This window comes from Cetorhinus maximus, chromosome 10, assembly GCF_964194155.1.
Source record: "Cetorhinus maximus chromosome 10, sCetMax3.hap1.1, whole genome shotgun sequence".
Classification (NCBI taxonomy): domain Eukaryota; kingdom Metazoa; phylum Chordata; class Chondrichthyes; order Lamniformes; family Cetorhinidae; genus Cetorhinus; species Cetorhinus maximus.
In genome coordinates, this window is record NC_135888.1 from 326,954 (window position 1) to 342,700 (window position 15,747).

At 44.4% G+C, this 15,747-nt stretch overlaps 1 protein-coding gene across 3 annotated transcripts in view; it reads left to right on the plus strand.

Moving 5' to 3' along the window:
* rgs3a (regulator of G protein signaling 3a) overlaps nucleotides 1–15,747 on the plus strand; it is a 201,497-nt gene that overhangs the window by 147,039 nt on the left and 38,711 nt on the right. For all 3 annotated transcript variants that reach the window (XM_078549779.1, XM_078549780.1, XM_078549781.1), the window contains one exon: nucleotides 5,153–5,833. In XM_078549779.1, coding sequence (XP_078405905.1) covers nucleotides 5,153–5,833 — 681 coding nt within the window. The remainder of the gene's footprint in view (nucleotides 1–5,152; nucleotides 5,834–15,747) is intronic.

The window sequence follows — 15,747 nt, forward strand, 5'->3', positions numbered from 1 at the left end:
ATGAATCATCAATTGAGGCCATATAGGCTGACCTCAGAAATAAAAAGGGAGTAGCCACACTACTAGGAGTGTATTATAGACCCACCAAATAGTGAGAGGGAGATAGAAGAGCAAATATGTAAGCAAACTTCTGAGTGCAAAAACAATAGGGTAATAATAGTTGGGGACTTAACTACCCTAATATCAACTGGGATATGAACAGTGTAATAGGCACAGAGGGCACAAAATTCTTGAACTGCATTCGAGAGAATTTCTTTAGTGAGCATATAACAAGTCCAATGAGAGGCAGTGCAATTCCAGGACTAGTCTCAGAAAATGAAGCTGGGCAAGTGAATCAAGTAGCAGTGGGGGACCATTTTGGAGATAGTGACCATAATACAGTTAGATTTAGCATAACTATGGAAAAGGATAAAGATGGAAAAGGAGTAAAAGCTCTAAATTGGGGAAAGACAAATTTTGTGAAGCTGAGAGGTGATCTGGTGAAAGTGGACTGGTGACAGCTACTTTATTGGAAATCAGTGACAGATCAGAGGGAGGCATTCAAAAGCGAGATTCTACGGGCACAGTGTAGACATGTCCACACAAAGAAGGGTGGTGCTGCCAAATCTAGAGCCCCCTGATTATCTAGAAGCATAAAAGGTAAAATAAAGCAGAAAAAGAAATCTCCTGACTGTAACAAAATAATGAACACTGTAGAAAGCCGAGAGGAGTATAGAGAGTAGACGGGTGAAGTAAAACAGGGCATTAGGAAAGCAAAGAGGATATGAAACAATATTGGTAGGTTAAATCAAAGAAAACCCAACGATGTTTTGCCAGTACATTAAGAGTGAGAGAATAACTGAGGGAAGGGTAGGGCCTATCAGAGATGTATATGGTAACTTGTATGCTGATGCTGAAGGTCTGGGCAGGGTTCTCAATGAGTACTTTGTCTCTCTTGTCACTAAGGAGAGGGAAGATGTAGATGTTTTAGTTAAAGAGGGGGAGTGTGAAATATTAGATACAATAAGCATAGTGAGAGAGAATGTACTGGAGGGACTGACATCCTTGAACGTGGATAAATCACCAGGGACGGATGGATTGTGTCCCAGGCTGCTAAAGGAAGCAAGGGAGGAAATAGCGGAAGCTCTGAGGTTCATTTTCCAATCCACACTAGATACAGGCGAGATACTAGAGGTTTGGAGCTCTGTAAACATTGTACCATTATTTAAAAAGGGTGTGAGCGATAGGCCAAATAGCTATAAGCCTGTCAGTCTCATTTCAGTGGTGGGCAAATTATTAGAATCAATTCTGAGAGACAGGGTGAACTGTCACTGAGAAGGGAACAGATTAATCCGGGATAGTCAGCATGGTTTTTTTAGGGGAAGATTGTGTCCTATTAATTTAATCAAATTTTTTGAGGAAGGAACAAGGAGGATTGATGAGGGTAGTGCAGTGGATGTTGTCTACATGGATTTTAGTGAAGCATTTGACAAGGTCCCACATGGCAGATTGGTCAGGAAAGTAAAAGCTCATGGGATACAGAGGAATATGGCAAGTTGGATCCAAAGTTGGCTAATCGACAGGAAAAAAAGGGCAATGGCTCATGGATGTTTTTGTAAGTAAAAACCAGTTTCCAGTGGCGTTCAACAGGTCTCAGTGTTGGGTCCCTTGCTGTTATATATATTAATGATTTAGACTTAAATGTGGGTGGCATGATTGGAAAATTTGCAGGTGACACAAAAATTGGCTGTGTAGCTGATAGTGAAAAGGATAGCTTGTTGTCTCCAGAATGATGTCAATGGTTTGGTTGAGTGGGTGGAAAAATGGCAGATGGAATTCAATCCAGGGAAGTGTGAGGGAATGCATTTGGAGAGGCAGAGAAAGCTAGGGAATACACAATAAATGGAAGGATATTGGGAGGGGTAGAGGAAGTGAGAGACCTTGAAGTGCATGCCCACAGGTCCCTGAAGATGGCAGACAGGTGGATAAGGTGATAAAGAAAGTATATGGAATGCTTTCCTTCATTGGACAAGGTATAGAATACAAAAGCAGGAATATAATGATGGAACTGTATAAAACATGGCTGGGCCACAGCTGGAATTTTGTGTACAGTTCTGGTCGCCACATCACAGAATTACACAGTGCAGAAGAGGCCCTTCGGCCCATCGGGTCTGCACCAACACGTGAGAAACACCTGACTTACCTACCTAATCCCATTTACCAGCACTTGGCCCATAGCCTTGAATGTTATGATGTGCCAAGTGCTCATCCAGGTACTTTTAAAAGGATGTGAGGCAACCCGCCTCCACCACCCTCCCAGGCAGCGCATTCCAGACCCTCACCACCCTCTGGGTAAAAAAGTTTTTCCTCTCATCCCCCCTAAACCTCCTGCCCCTCACCTTGAACTTATGTCCCCTTGTGACTGACCCTTCAACTAAGGGGAACAGCTGCTCCCTATCCACCCTGTCCATGCCCCTCATAATCTTGTACACCTCGATCGGGTCACCCCTCAGTCTTCTCTGCTCCAACAAAAACAACCCAAGTCTATCCAACCTCTCTTCATAACTTAAATGTTTCATCCCAGGCAACATCCTGGTGAATCTCCTCTGCACCCGCTCCAGTGCAATCACATCCTTCCTATAATGTGGTGACCAGAACTGCACACAGTACTCCAGCTGTGGCCTCACCAAGGTTCTATAGAACTCCAATATGACCTCCCTACTTTTGTAATCTATGTCTCGATTGATAAAGACAAGTGTCCCATATGCCTTTTTCACCACCCCACTAACATGCCCCTCCGCCTTCAGAGATCTATGGACACACACGCCAAGGTCCCTTTGTTCCTCAGAACTTCCTAGTGTCATGCCGTTTATTGAATACTTCCTTGTCAAATTACTCCTTCCAAAGTGTATCACCTCACACTTTTCAGGGTTTAATTCCATCTGCCACTTATCTGCCCATTTGACCATCCCGTCCAAATCTTCCTGTAGCCCAAGACACTCAACCTCACTGTTAACCACCCGGCCAATCTTTGTGTCATCCGCAAACTTACTAATCCTACCCCCCACATAGTCATCTAAACTGTTTATATAAATGACAAATAATAGGGGACCGAGCACAGATCCCTGTGGTACGCCACTGGACACTGGCTTCCAGTCACTAAAGCATCCTTCTGCCATCACCCTCTGTCTCCTACAACTAAGCCAATTTTGAATCCACCTTATCAAATTACCCTGTATCGCATGTGCATTTGCCTTCTTTATAAGTCTCCCATGTGGGACCTTGTCAAAGGCTTTGCTGAAATCCATATAAACTACATCAACTGCACTACCCTCATCTACACACCTGGTCACCCCCTCAAAAAATTCAATCAAATTTGTTAGGCATGACCTCCCTCTGACAAAGCCGTGCTGACTATTCCTGATCAAATCTTGCCTCTCCAAGTGGAGATAGATTCTGTCCTTCAGAATTTTCTGCAATAGTTTCCCTACCACTGACGTGAGACTCACTGGCCTATAGTTCCCTGGCTTCTCTCTACAACCCTCCTTAAATAGCGGAACCACATGAGCTGTTCTCCAGTCCTCTGGCTCCTCCCTTGTGGCCTGAGAGGAATTAAAAATTTGGGTCAGAGCCCCTGCGATCTCCTCCCTTGCCTCCCTCAGCAGTCTGGGACACATCATCCAGACCTGGAGATTTGTCCACTTTTAAGCCTGCCAACACCTCCAATACCTTGTCACTCCCTATATCAATTTGCTTAAGAACCTCGCAGTCTCTCTCCCCGAGTTCGATACCTTCATCCTCATTCTCTTGGGTGAAGACGGATGTGAAGTATTTATTCAACACTCTAGCGCAGTCATCTGGCTCCACCCATAGATTGCCCCCCTGGTCCTTTATGGGTCCTACTCTTTCCTTGGTTATCCTCTTCCCATTGATATACTTATAGGTAGGACATAATTGCTCTGGAGAGAGTACAGAGGAGATTTACAAGAATGTTGCCAGGGCTTGAAAATTGTAGCTATGGGGTTGTTTCCTTGGAATTGAGGAGGCTGAGGGGTGACCTAATTGAGGTGTACAAGATTATGAGGGGCCTAGATAGAGTCGACAAGGATGCCCTGTTTCCTTAGCAGAGAGGTGTATTACCAGGGGGCACAGATTTAAGGTGATTGGTAGAAGGATTAGAGGAAACATGAGGAAAAACTTCTTCACCCAGTGGGTCGTGGGTGTTTGAAATTCGCTGCCTGTTTGGTGGTGGAGGCAGAAACCCTCAACTCATCTGAAAGGTACCTGGATCTGCACAGTGCTGTGGAAGGTGAGATTAGAATGGGCAGCAAGTTTTTCAGTTTTTTCCTTTTTGGCCAGCACAGACATGATGGGCTGAATGGACTCTTTCTGTGCCATAGCTTTTCCACGGTTCTAGGAAAGACCTGGAATAAAACTGCTTACTATCACAGAAAATCTTGACTTTTGACAATAATGTTATGTAATTTCTGGCATTTTGGATCCTATGGTATCCTATTAAAAACATAGACATAGTTACAAGATTGACGTGGGAGTAAGTGTGAAGTATTAACATACTATGATGTAAAACTCCCATTTAACACTATGGGGTTATTTTAACCTAACCATGTTGAGAAAGTGCATTTTACAAACAACCTGATTTTCCTTTAGATTGATTTCAATGGGAGTAAACTGGCCCATCTGATCATGTCACTCCCTCGCTTGTTGGGTTAGGTTAAAATTACCGTTTTAATTTCGTAGGTGTTTTTGTCTTAATTCACTTTTGTATAGTGTGTAATATAGCTATAAATCAGGCTGACTTCCAGATGGGAACCTGTCAAGTGCAAATGATGCATTCTATAGAGTTAAAACTTTGCAAAGAATGGAGCAACCCAGACTTCCAGGTTTCTCGTCTGAAACTCTGCACTTTCAGCCAATACAATCAACCCTTCTAAATATTCAGGCCTTTCAATTTTTCCTTGTACCAACAGTCTACATCACTTGGTTTGCTTTGTCGCTATTAAAATAACTGAGAAAACAAATTATTTTCTGTAAATATTAATGGTAAATAAAAGACATAATTGATATGTATATCAACCAATTCCTTCCCCTTTCATGTTAAACTATGATCAATTCATTTAATGTATTTCATTTTTCTCTTTTTTCCACTTAATAGATGCTTGACCCAAAATCAGATGAACAGTCTGAGATGCTGTCTGAGGAACAGGTCCCAATTAGCAACCTCCTGCCAACTGGCAAAGAAGATGCTGAAAATGAGAGTGTCTCCGAAAAAGAACAAATTACAGAAGAAGGAAATAAATCCACAGAGGATGTGAAAGCACATGGTGAAAAGCCAAATATCATTGAGTCACAGAATCCTCGAATGCCATTCAATATACCTGAGGTCAGACTTGACAGAAGCTTTAGCCAAAGTGCTGATGAGCTGCCAATTTTACAGATTGATGGTGAAGATAATGAGGATGAGGAAGAAGAGGAGGAGGAGGATGATGATGATGAGGATGATGATGACGATGAAGAAGATAGCGATGAGTGTTATTTGGACAGTTGTCATTCTAAACGGCGCAGTATGATTGACACATCAGATTGTGAGAAACGTTGTACTCTCTCGATTCAGAACTCACTGCGACGTCGAACACACAGCGAAGGTAGCCTTCAGCAGGAACCTAAGGCTCAGTGTTTTAAATCTGACAATGCACTCAACTGTGTAGGAATTGATGGTCAGAAGACAAAGACCAACTGGGCCCCTCCCTCTCCAAAGACCCTCAAAAAAGAGCTAGCTAATGTGAAAAATGGTGGTTCCATGCACCAATTGTGCCTCATCTTCTCTGGGCGTAAAGTGAGTACCCAATTTTTTTTATCTCAATTTAACTGCTAGTTTTACTTATGGTATTTTTGACATTAAATTGCTGCATATATACTTGTTTGAAATAGATACACTTGCAAAGAAAAATATTTTTAATCAGAGTGATAGGAAGCTAAAAATAATTTGACTGTCTTGTGCTAATGTCCTATTAAGAAATATTAACTCTAACAATAAGGTTTACTGAATCTCCACTAACCTTCATTGATAATATTTTGATAGAGCTTTTAGCTGGTATCAAGTTCTTATCCAGTCACCTCTGGTTTCTTTACATATTATTTACATATCTTCTAGGAATCTAGAGGTCGAGCGCTCGTGAGTATTTTAGTCAGTTTACATAAGAATCGTGATTTTATTTATTTTTTATTCATTCACGAGATGTGGGCTTCACTGGCCGGGCCAGCATTTATTGCCCATCCCTAATTGCCCTTGAGAAGGTGGTGGTGAGCTGCCTTCTTAAACCGCTGCAGCCCCTGTGGCGTAGGTACATCCACGGTGCTGTTAGGAAGGATTTTCCAGTATTTTGACCCAGTGACAGTGAAGGAACGGCAATATATTTCCAAGTCAGGGTGGTGAGTGGCTTGGAGAGGAACTTGCAGATGGTGGTGTTCCTATCTATCTGCTGCCCTTGTCCTTCTAGATGGTAGTGGTCGTGGGTTTGGAAGGTGCTGTCTAAGGAGCCTTGGTGAATTTCTGCAGTGCATCTTGTAGATGATACACACTGCTGCTACTGTGTGTCGGTGGTGGAGGGAGTGAATGTTTGTGGATTTGGTGCCAATCAAGCGGGGCTGCTTTGTCCTGGATGGTGTTCAGCTTCTTCAGTATTGTAGGAGCTGCACTCATCCAGGCAAGTGGGGAGTATTCCATCACACTCCTGACTTGTGCTTTATAGATGGTGGACAGGCTTTGGGGAGTCAGGAGCTGAGTTACTCGTCGCACCATTCCTAGCCTCTGACCTGCTCTTGTAGCCACAGTATTTATATGGCTAGTCCAGTTCAGTTTCTGGTCAATGTTAACCCCCAGGATGTTGATAGTGGGGAATTCAGTGATGGTTATGCCATTGAACATCAAGGAGTGATGGTTGGATTCTCTCTTGTTGGAGATGGTCATTGCCTGACACTTGTATGGCACGAATGTTACTTGCCACTTGTCAGCCCAAGCCTGGATATTGTCCAGGTCTTGCCACATTTGGACATTGACTGCTTCAGTATCTGAGTTGTTGCGAATGGTGCTGAACATTGTGCAATCATCAGCAAACATCCCCACTCATGACCTTATGATGGAAGGGAGGTCATTGATGAAGCAGCTGAAGATGGTTGGGCTGAGGACACCATCCTGAGGAACTCCTGCAGTGATGTCCTGGAGCGAAGATGACTGACCTCCAGCAACCGCTACCATCTTCCTTTGTGCCAGGTATGACTCCAACCAGTGAAGAGTTTTCCCCCGATTCCCATTGACTCCAGTTTAGCTTGGGCTCCTTGTTGCCACAGTCGGTCATATGTGCCCTTGATGTTAAGGGCAGTCACTCTCACCTCACCTCACCTCACCTTGGGAGTTCAGCTCTTTTGTCCATGTTTGAACCAAGGCTGTAATGAGGTCAGGAGATTAATTGCCCTGGTGGAATCCAAACTGGGCATTAGTTAGGTTATTGCTAAGCAAGTGCCGCTTGATAGCACTGTTGATTCCTTCCATTACTTTACTGATGATCGGAAGTAGACTGATGGGGTGGTAATTGGCTGGGTTGGATTTGTCCTGCTTTTTGTGTACAGAACATACCTGAGCAATTTTCCAAATAGCTGGGTAGATGCCAGTGTTGTAGCTGTACTGGAACAGCATGGCTAGGGGCATGGCAAGTTCCGGAGCACAAGTCTTCAGGACTATTGCCGGAATATTTTCAGGACCCATAGGCTTTGCAGTATCCCGTGCCTTCAGCTGCTTCTTGATATCACATGTAGTGAATCAAATTGGCTGAAGACTGGCATCTGTGATACTGGGGACCCCCAGAGGAGGCTGAGATGGATCATCCACTCGGCACTTCTGGCTGTAGGTTGCTGCGAATGCTTCAGCCTTATCTTCTGCACTGATGTGCTGGACTCCTCCATCATTGAGGATGGGGATATTTATGGAGCCTCCTCCTCCAGTAAGTTGTTTAATTGTCCACCACCAATCATGACTGGATGTGACAGGACTGCAGAGCTTAGATCTGATCCGTTGGTTGTGCGATTGCTTAGCTCTGTCTATCACTTGCTGCTTATGCTGTTTGGCACGCAAGTAGTCCTGTGTTATAGCTTCACCCAAGCTGACATCACATTTTTAGGTATGCCTGGTGCTGCTCCTGGCATGCCCCCTGCACTCTTCATTGAACCAGGGTTGATCCCCTAGCTTGATGGTAATGGTAGAGTGGGGGAAATGTTGGCCATGAGGTTACAGATTGTGTTTGACTACAATTCTGCTGCTGTTGATGTCCCACAGCACCTCATGGATGCCCAGTCTTGAGTTTCTAGAACTGTTTGAAATCTATCCCATTTAGCAGGGTGGTAGTGCCACACAACATGATGGAGGGTATCCTCAATGTGAAGGCGGGACTTTGTGTGTGGTGGTCACTCCTACTGATACTGTTATGGACAGATGCATCCGCAGCAGGCAGGTTGGTGAGGATGAGGTATGTTTTCCCTTCTTATTGGTTCCCTGACCACCTGCTGCAGACCCAGTCTAGCAGTTATGTCCTTTAGGACTCGGCCAGCTACCGGGCCACTCTTAGTGATGGACATTGAAGTCCCCCACCCAGAGTACATTCTGTGCCCTTGCCACCCTCAGTGCTTCCTTCAAGTGATGTTCAACATGGAGGAGCACTGATTCATCAGCTGAGGGAGGGCGGTACGTGGTAATCAGCAGGAGGTTTCCTTGCCCATGTTTGACCTGATGCCATGAGACTTTGAGTCAATGTTCAGGACTCCCAGGGCAACCCCCTCAATTGTACACCACTGTGCCCCCACCTCTGCTGAGTCTGTCCTGCCAGTGGGACAGGACATACCCAGACATGGTGATGGTAGTGTCTGGGACATTGTCTGTGTGAGCATGACTATGTCAGGCTGCTGCTTGACTAGTCTGTGAGACAGCTCTCCCAATTTTGGCACTGGCCCCCATATGTTAGTAAAGAGGACTATGCAGGGTCGACAGACAATTGCCGTTGTCGTTTCCAGTGCCTGGGTTGATGCCGGGTGGTCCATTGGGTTTCATTCCTTTTTTGTGACTTTTTGGCAGTTTGCTACAACTAAGTGGCTTGCCCGGCCATTTCAGAGGGCATTTAAGAGTCAAGCACATTGCTGTGTCTGGAGTCACATGTAGGCCAGGCTAGGTATGGACGACAGATTTCCTTTCCTGAAGGACACTAGTGAACCGGATGGGTTTTTACAGCAATCGGCAATGGTTTCATGGTCATCATTAGGCTTTTAATTCCAGATTTTTTTATTGAATTACAAGTCCACCACCTGCCTTGGCGGGATTTGCACCCAGTCCCCAGAGCATTACCCTGGGTTACTATTCCAGCGACAGTACCACTACACCATCGCCTCCCATTTTGATGGAATTAACCCTATCCTCCTACCCTGTGCATAATTCCAATTCATAGATGATACATTTGCGATCTTTGTATCTGCAGCTGCATATAAGGACTTTGTTACACACCTTAACACTCTCCATCCTGCACACAAGTTCACTTTTGAGATGGAGTGTTCTCATCTGTTCCCTTTCCTCAATGGGCTGGTTTGAAACCCGCTAATGAGTTCTCCACTACTGCCTCCCACAGGCCAGGACTTTCACTGGTCAATATGCACATTGGGATTTGTATGGCAATCGAAATCAGATCATTGTTTGGGCTGCCTCAGGCAAAGTATCTCAAGAATTTGAGCAAGAGTTTAAGCAAGCCATCTTGCACTGTTATTATGTAGTGGAGACGTGAGTAGTATTTTCCACTAATAGGGTGCTGCCATCAGTCCAAAAAGATATTCTGCCGACAACACAATTGAGCAACGTCATGTATGAATTTTAGTGCCAGTGCGATGCCAGAGACATAGGCCATATGTCTGAATGATTGGCTCTTCGAATCAAACAACCCGGTCATCCAACTGTTCCTAATAGGCAGAGCACAGACGATACTCAACCAGCCCATGTTTGCGAAACCCAAAACAAAACATCTAATGTTAGATGTGATTCCATAATTAAGCAGCACATGTTGAACAATCCTGAGTGTGCCAATAGCTACACTAGCAACCAATTTAAAATAATCTGTCGAGATTGTAACATGGCTCATTTACGCTTGCTAGAAGTGACATACATTCATATGCAGGGACCCATCTCTGCAAACAAAAGGAATGTGTTCAAACCTTGCACCTTTTTTTAATTACCCAGAATAATGGGGAGCCTGTGGTTCCCTGTTGCCTTCTCCATGGCAATATCAATCAGAGTTGGCTTGCCAACCAATCAGCACCTCTTTTCTCATGCAGTATAAATTGTTGTGATCATTTGAAATTTGGCACTCTTGCTTTGCCCTGATGAGTGCAACACAAAAGGCTTCAGCAACATATCTCTCTTTTCAGTAATATTCAAGTTCAAAACATTTCTATCCTCCCTCAGGTCTGACAAAGGGTCATCATCGACCTGAAATGTTAAATCTGTTTCTCTCCAAAGATGCTGTTAACCTGCTGAGTATTTAAACATTTCCTGTTTTTACAGCAGATGCAGGAAATCTGAAATATTTTGCTCTTATATCCAATTTTAGCCCCTCAAACCTATAAAATAAGATGACATTACTAAATATTTAAAGAATAGGATCAGTCAGCATGGATTTCTAAAATGCAGTGTTTCTTTGGCCAACATTACAAAATCTTTGGAAGAAAGAGTTTTTGCTTTATTTGGATTTTCCAAAAGTATTTGATTGCAGGAGACTTCTGGCAAAGATAATGGCACATTGAAGAAAGGGAAATATAACCACAGTGATAGAAAGATGGTTGAAGAACAGCTAGCAAAGAGTAGAAATTAAAAGGAATTTTCTCAGATGGAAAGATGTGGTGATTATGTTCCAGAATTTATTTCAGGATCACACTTGGACTTTGCAGTTGAGGGAGTAATATTGACTTTTTTTGAGTACACCAAATTTTAGAGGTATGATAGGTTTTGATGCAGATTCAAAATTTGCTGGAAGAAATTGGCTAGCAAAATGAGCAGACAGGTGACAGATAAAATTGAATATACAAACATGTGAAGTAATAAATTTTGGCAGTTAAATAGAGAAGGAAAATGCATTTTAGATGGAGTACAGGAGCAGAGGGACCTCTACTGTTCACAAATGCTCTTGCAGCATAGAAATCTGAAATAATTGCAAAATTACAGTTTATCCTTATTTACGAGCAACTTTTATTTTGGTGATATTGGTTAAGGGAAGAATGTTTTCCAGAATACTGAGGAATACTTACCTCCTTCTTCTTCTTTAAGTAATACCATGAGATCTTAACATTCATCAGGTCAGACGGACAGGACTTTGGTTTGATGTTTCCTTTGAAATATAGTACTTCCAACAATGTGGCATGCCTCAGTAGTGCATGGATGTGCCATTCTAGATTATGTGCTTCAGAATAAATTTGCTACCGCCACAAAACATAGCTATACCAAGAAATAAATTTGTGCGTATAATCTGCTGTAATCACAGCAACAAGTGCCACAATCAAGTAAAAAGTGTTTCCTTAGCTAAGAATTTGTGTGTGTATGTAGACACCTTCTAATTTACAAGTGGTTAATAATCCAGCAGACTAGCTTTAGTTTTAAACAAGATAGAAGTTAGTTTATTATGAAACTACCGCTGAAAGTTACTTTGGTAAGCGTGATAAAGTTATTAACCAAAATACAGGTACAAAAATTAAAATGCAGACAAAATAAAATAATACTTAAAGATGAGATTTCAAATCAGTCCCTGTCAGATATATTGTTGGGGACAATATATTGTTGAATTCCTTCATTCCGAAGTGAAGTGGTTGAAGCCTGAGGTATTGTTTGGCAACTGCGAAGGCTTCTGCAGTCGGCTATCTGGAGGTTTGCCTTTTCAGGGAGACTCACCAACTCAGCAGATTTTTGGGTGAGAGTGACGGTTTCAAATTCCTCACTAATTCTGGTGTTACGGTACTTGCAGATTGTCTGGACTCTTTTGGCAAATCAGCAGTTGAATTTTTAATACCTTCCGCTTTGACCTCCCTTGGTTGAGGACCCCCTCTGAAGTGGTTTCTCAGAATTCTTCCTGGGGTTCTGCACACAAAGCGGCTGTTCTCAGTCAAATTTCATACAGTTCCAAAACTTAAAATGGCTGCTATCCCAAACTGTCAAACCATGCTCCAGTATTAGGCATTGGGTTAGTCCCAGGCTCGGGGGCATAGTCCCATCCATTGTCTTTTTAGCCGAGGTAATTAACCTTTTAAATGTCTCAGCCATTAACTTGAATGGTTTGAGGATATAGGAAAGAGCTATTTACACCTCCAGGGAAGCCGCAATGAGTTTCCATTAACTTATGTGGAAATGCAAATTGAATTTCAAATGCCTTCACATGTCTGAATATGTCTATCTGCAATCCACTTGGAACATTCTAGAGCTTGACCACATTGGAGTTGAAAAGGGTCAGGTGACTTTTGGCAGCCATCTTTAAGGCTCCTTGTGTCCATTTAAGAGGAAAATTAGCCTTTTTTCACACAAAAATCTATAGCACAACTACATGTTCGTGACACAAGTATACCCTTGTTTTTACTTGCACTATTTACATGACTATTTTCAAAGGAGATCCATTGGCCCTAAAAGTGACTTCCCTGTGCTGTCAGCCCTCAGTTCTGTTCCATTATTGAACAGATACCTTCACAGGCTGGGGAGTTTTACCTTCAATCATACAAAATCCTGGTGCTTTGTGCCCTGCAATCCAAAATGTGATGTTGTTCATTAGATTCAGAAAGGGAAACCTTAAACTGAATCGTTGGAATATTGTCCACAGAGAGATACTAGTGATTTCTAGGACTTCTATAGTCTGCAACCTCGCTCAGGTGCTTTGTCCAGGGTTTTCTGCAAAGCCCTGGATTTCAGGTCAAAAATTTATTTCTTATTTATTCACAGGATGTGGGCATCGCTGGCTGGGCCAGCATTTATTGCCCACCCATAGTTGCCCTTGAGAAGGTGGTGCTGAGCTGCCTTCTTGAACCGCTGCAGTCCATGTGGTGTAGGTACACCCACAGTGCTGTTAGGGAGGGAGTTCCAGGATTTTGACCCAGTGACAGTGAAGGAACGGTGATATATTTCCATGTCAGGATGGTGAGTGACTTGGAGGGGAACTTCCAGGTAGTGGTGTTCCCATCTATCTGCTGCCCTTGTCCTTCTAGATGGTAGTGGTTGTGGATTTGTAAGGTGCTGTCTAAAGAGCCTTGGTGAATTCCTGCAGTGCATCTTGTAGATGGTACACACTGCTGCTACTGTGTGTCGGTGGTGCAGGGAGTGAATGTTCGTGGATGTGGTGCCAATCAAGCAGACTGCTTTGACCTGGACGATGTCCAGCTTCAGTGTTGTGGGAGCTGCACTCATCCAGGCAAGTGGGGAGTATTCCATCACACTCCTGACATGTGACTTGCAGATGGTGGACAGGCTTTGGGGAGTCAGGAGATGAGTTACTCGTCGCCCAATTCCTAGCCTCTGACATATTCTTGTAGCCACAGTATTTATGCAGCTAGTCCAGTTCAGTTTCTGGTCAATGGTAACCCCCCCCAGGATATGGATAGAGGGGGACTCAATGATGGTAATGCCATTGAACACCAAGGGGCGATGGTTGGATTCTCTCTTGTTGGAGACAGTCATTGCCTGACACTTGTGTGGCGTGAATGTTACTTGCCACTTGTCAGCCCAAGCCTGGATATTGTCCAGGTCTTGCTGCATTTGGGTATGGATTGCTTCAGTATCTGAGGAGTCGCGAGTGGTGCTGAACATTGTGCAATCATCAGCGAACATCCCCACTTCTGACCTTATGATGGAAGGGGGGTCATTGATGAAGCAGCTGATGATGGTTGGGCCGAGGACATTACCCTGAGGAACTCCTGTAGTGTGTCCTGGAGCTGAGATGACTGACCTCCAACAACCATAACCATCTTCCTTTGTGCTAGGTATGACTCCAACCAGCGGAGAGTTTTCCCCCTGATTCCCATTGACTCCAGTTTTGCTCTGGCTCCTTGATGCCACACTCGGTCAAATGCTGCCTTGATGTCAAGGGCAGTCACTCTCACCTCACCCCGGGAGTTCAGTTCTTTTGTCCATGTTTGACCCAAGGCTGTCCATCAGCGAGCAAGTTATTGGTAAGCAAGTGCCACTTGATAGCACTGTTGATGGCTCCTTCCATCACTTTACTGATGATGGAGAGTACATTGATGGGGCGGTAATTGGCTGAGTTGGATTTGTCCTGCTTTTTGAATACAGGACATATTTGGGCAATTTTCCACATAGCCGGGTAGATGCCAGTGTTGTAGCTGTCCTGGAACAGCTTGGCTAGGGGCACGCCAAGCTTTGGAGCACAAATCTTCAGTACTATTGCCCGAATATCGTAAGGTCCCATAGCCTTTGCACCACCCAGTGCCCTCAACCGTTTCTTGATATCACGTGGAGTGAATCGAATTGGCTGAAGACTGGCATCTGTGATGCTGGGGACCTCTGGAGGAGACCGAGATGGATCATCCACTCGGCATTTCTGGCTGTAGATTGTTGCGAATGCTTTAGCCTTATCTTTCGCACTCATGTGCTGGGCTCCCCCATCATTTAGGATGGGGATATTTGTGGAGTCGCTTCTTCCAGTGAGTTGTTTAATTGCCCACCACCATTCACGACTGGATGTGGCAGGACTGCAGAGCTTGGATCTGGTCCATTGGTTGTGGGATCACTTAGTTCTGTCTATCACTTGCTGCTTATGCTGCTTGGCACACAAGTAATGGTAGAGTGGGGGATATGCCGGGCCATGAGGTTACAGATTGTGGTTGAGTACAATTCTGCTGCTGCCGATGGCCCACATCACCTCATGGTTGGTTGCCCAGCCTTGAGTTGCAAGATCTGTTCGAAATCTATCCCATTTAGCAGAGTGGTAGTGCCACACAACACAATAGAGGTTATCCTCAATGTGAAGGTTGGTCTTCATCTCCACAAGGACCATGTGGTGGTCACCCTTACCAATGCTATCACGGACAGATGGATCAGTGGTAGGGAGGTTGGTGAGGATGAGGTCAAGTAGGTTTTTCCTTCTTGTTGGTTCCCTCACCACCTGCCGCAGACGCAGTCTAGCAGTTATGTCCTTTGGGACTCGGCCAGCTTGGTCAGTGGTGGTGCTAACGAGTCGCTCTTGGTGATGGTCATTGAAGTCCCCCACCCAGAGTACATTCTGAGCCCTTGCCACCCTCAGTGCTTCCTCCAAGTGATGTTCAACATGCAGGAGCACTGATTCATCAGCTGAGGGAGGGCGGTACGTGGTAATCAGCAGGACGTTTCCTTGCCCACGTTTGACCTGATGCCATGAGACTTCATGGGGTCTGGATTCGATGTTGAGGATTCCCAGGGCAACTCCCTCCCGACTGTATAACACTGTGCCACCTCTGATGTGTCTGTCCTGCCAATGGAATAGGACATAGCCAAGGATGGTGATGGTGGAGTCTGGAGATTATCTGTGAGGTGTGACTCCATGAGGATGACTATGTCAGGCTGTTGCTTGACTAGTTTGTGAGACAGTTCTCCCAATTTTGGCACTGGCCCCCAAATGTTTGTAAGGAGGATTTTGCAGGGTCGACAGGGCTGCGATTGCGGTTGTCGATTCCGGTGCCTAGGTTGAAGCTGGG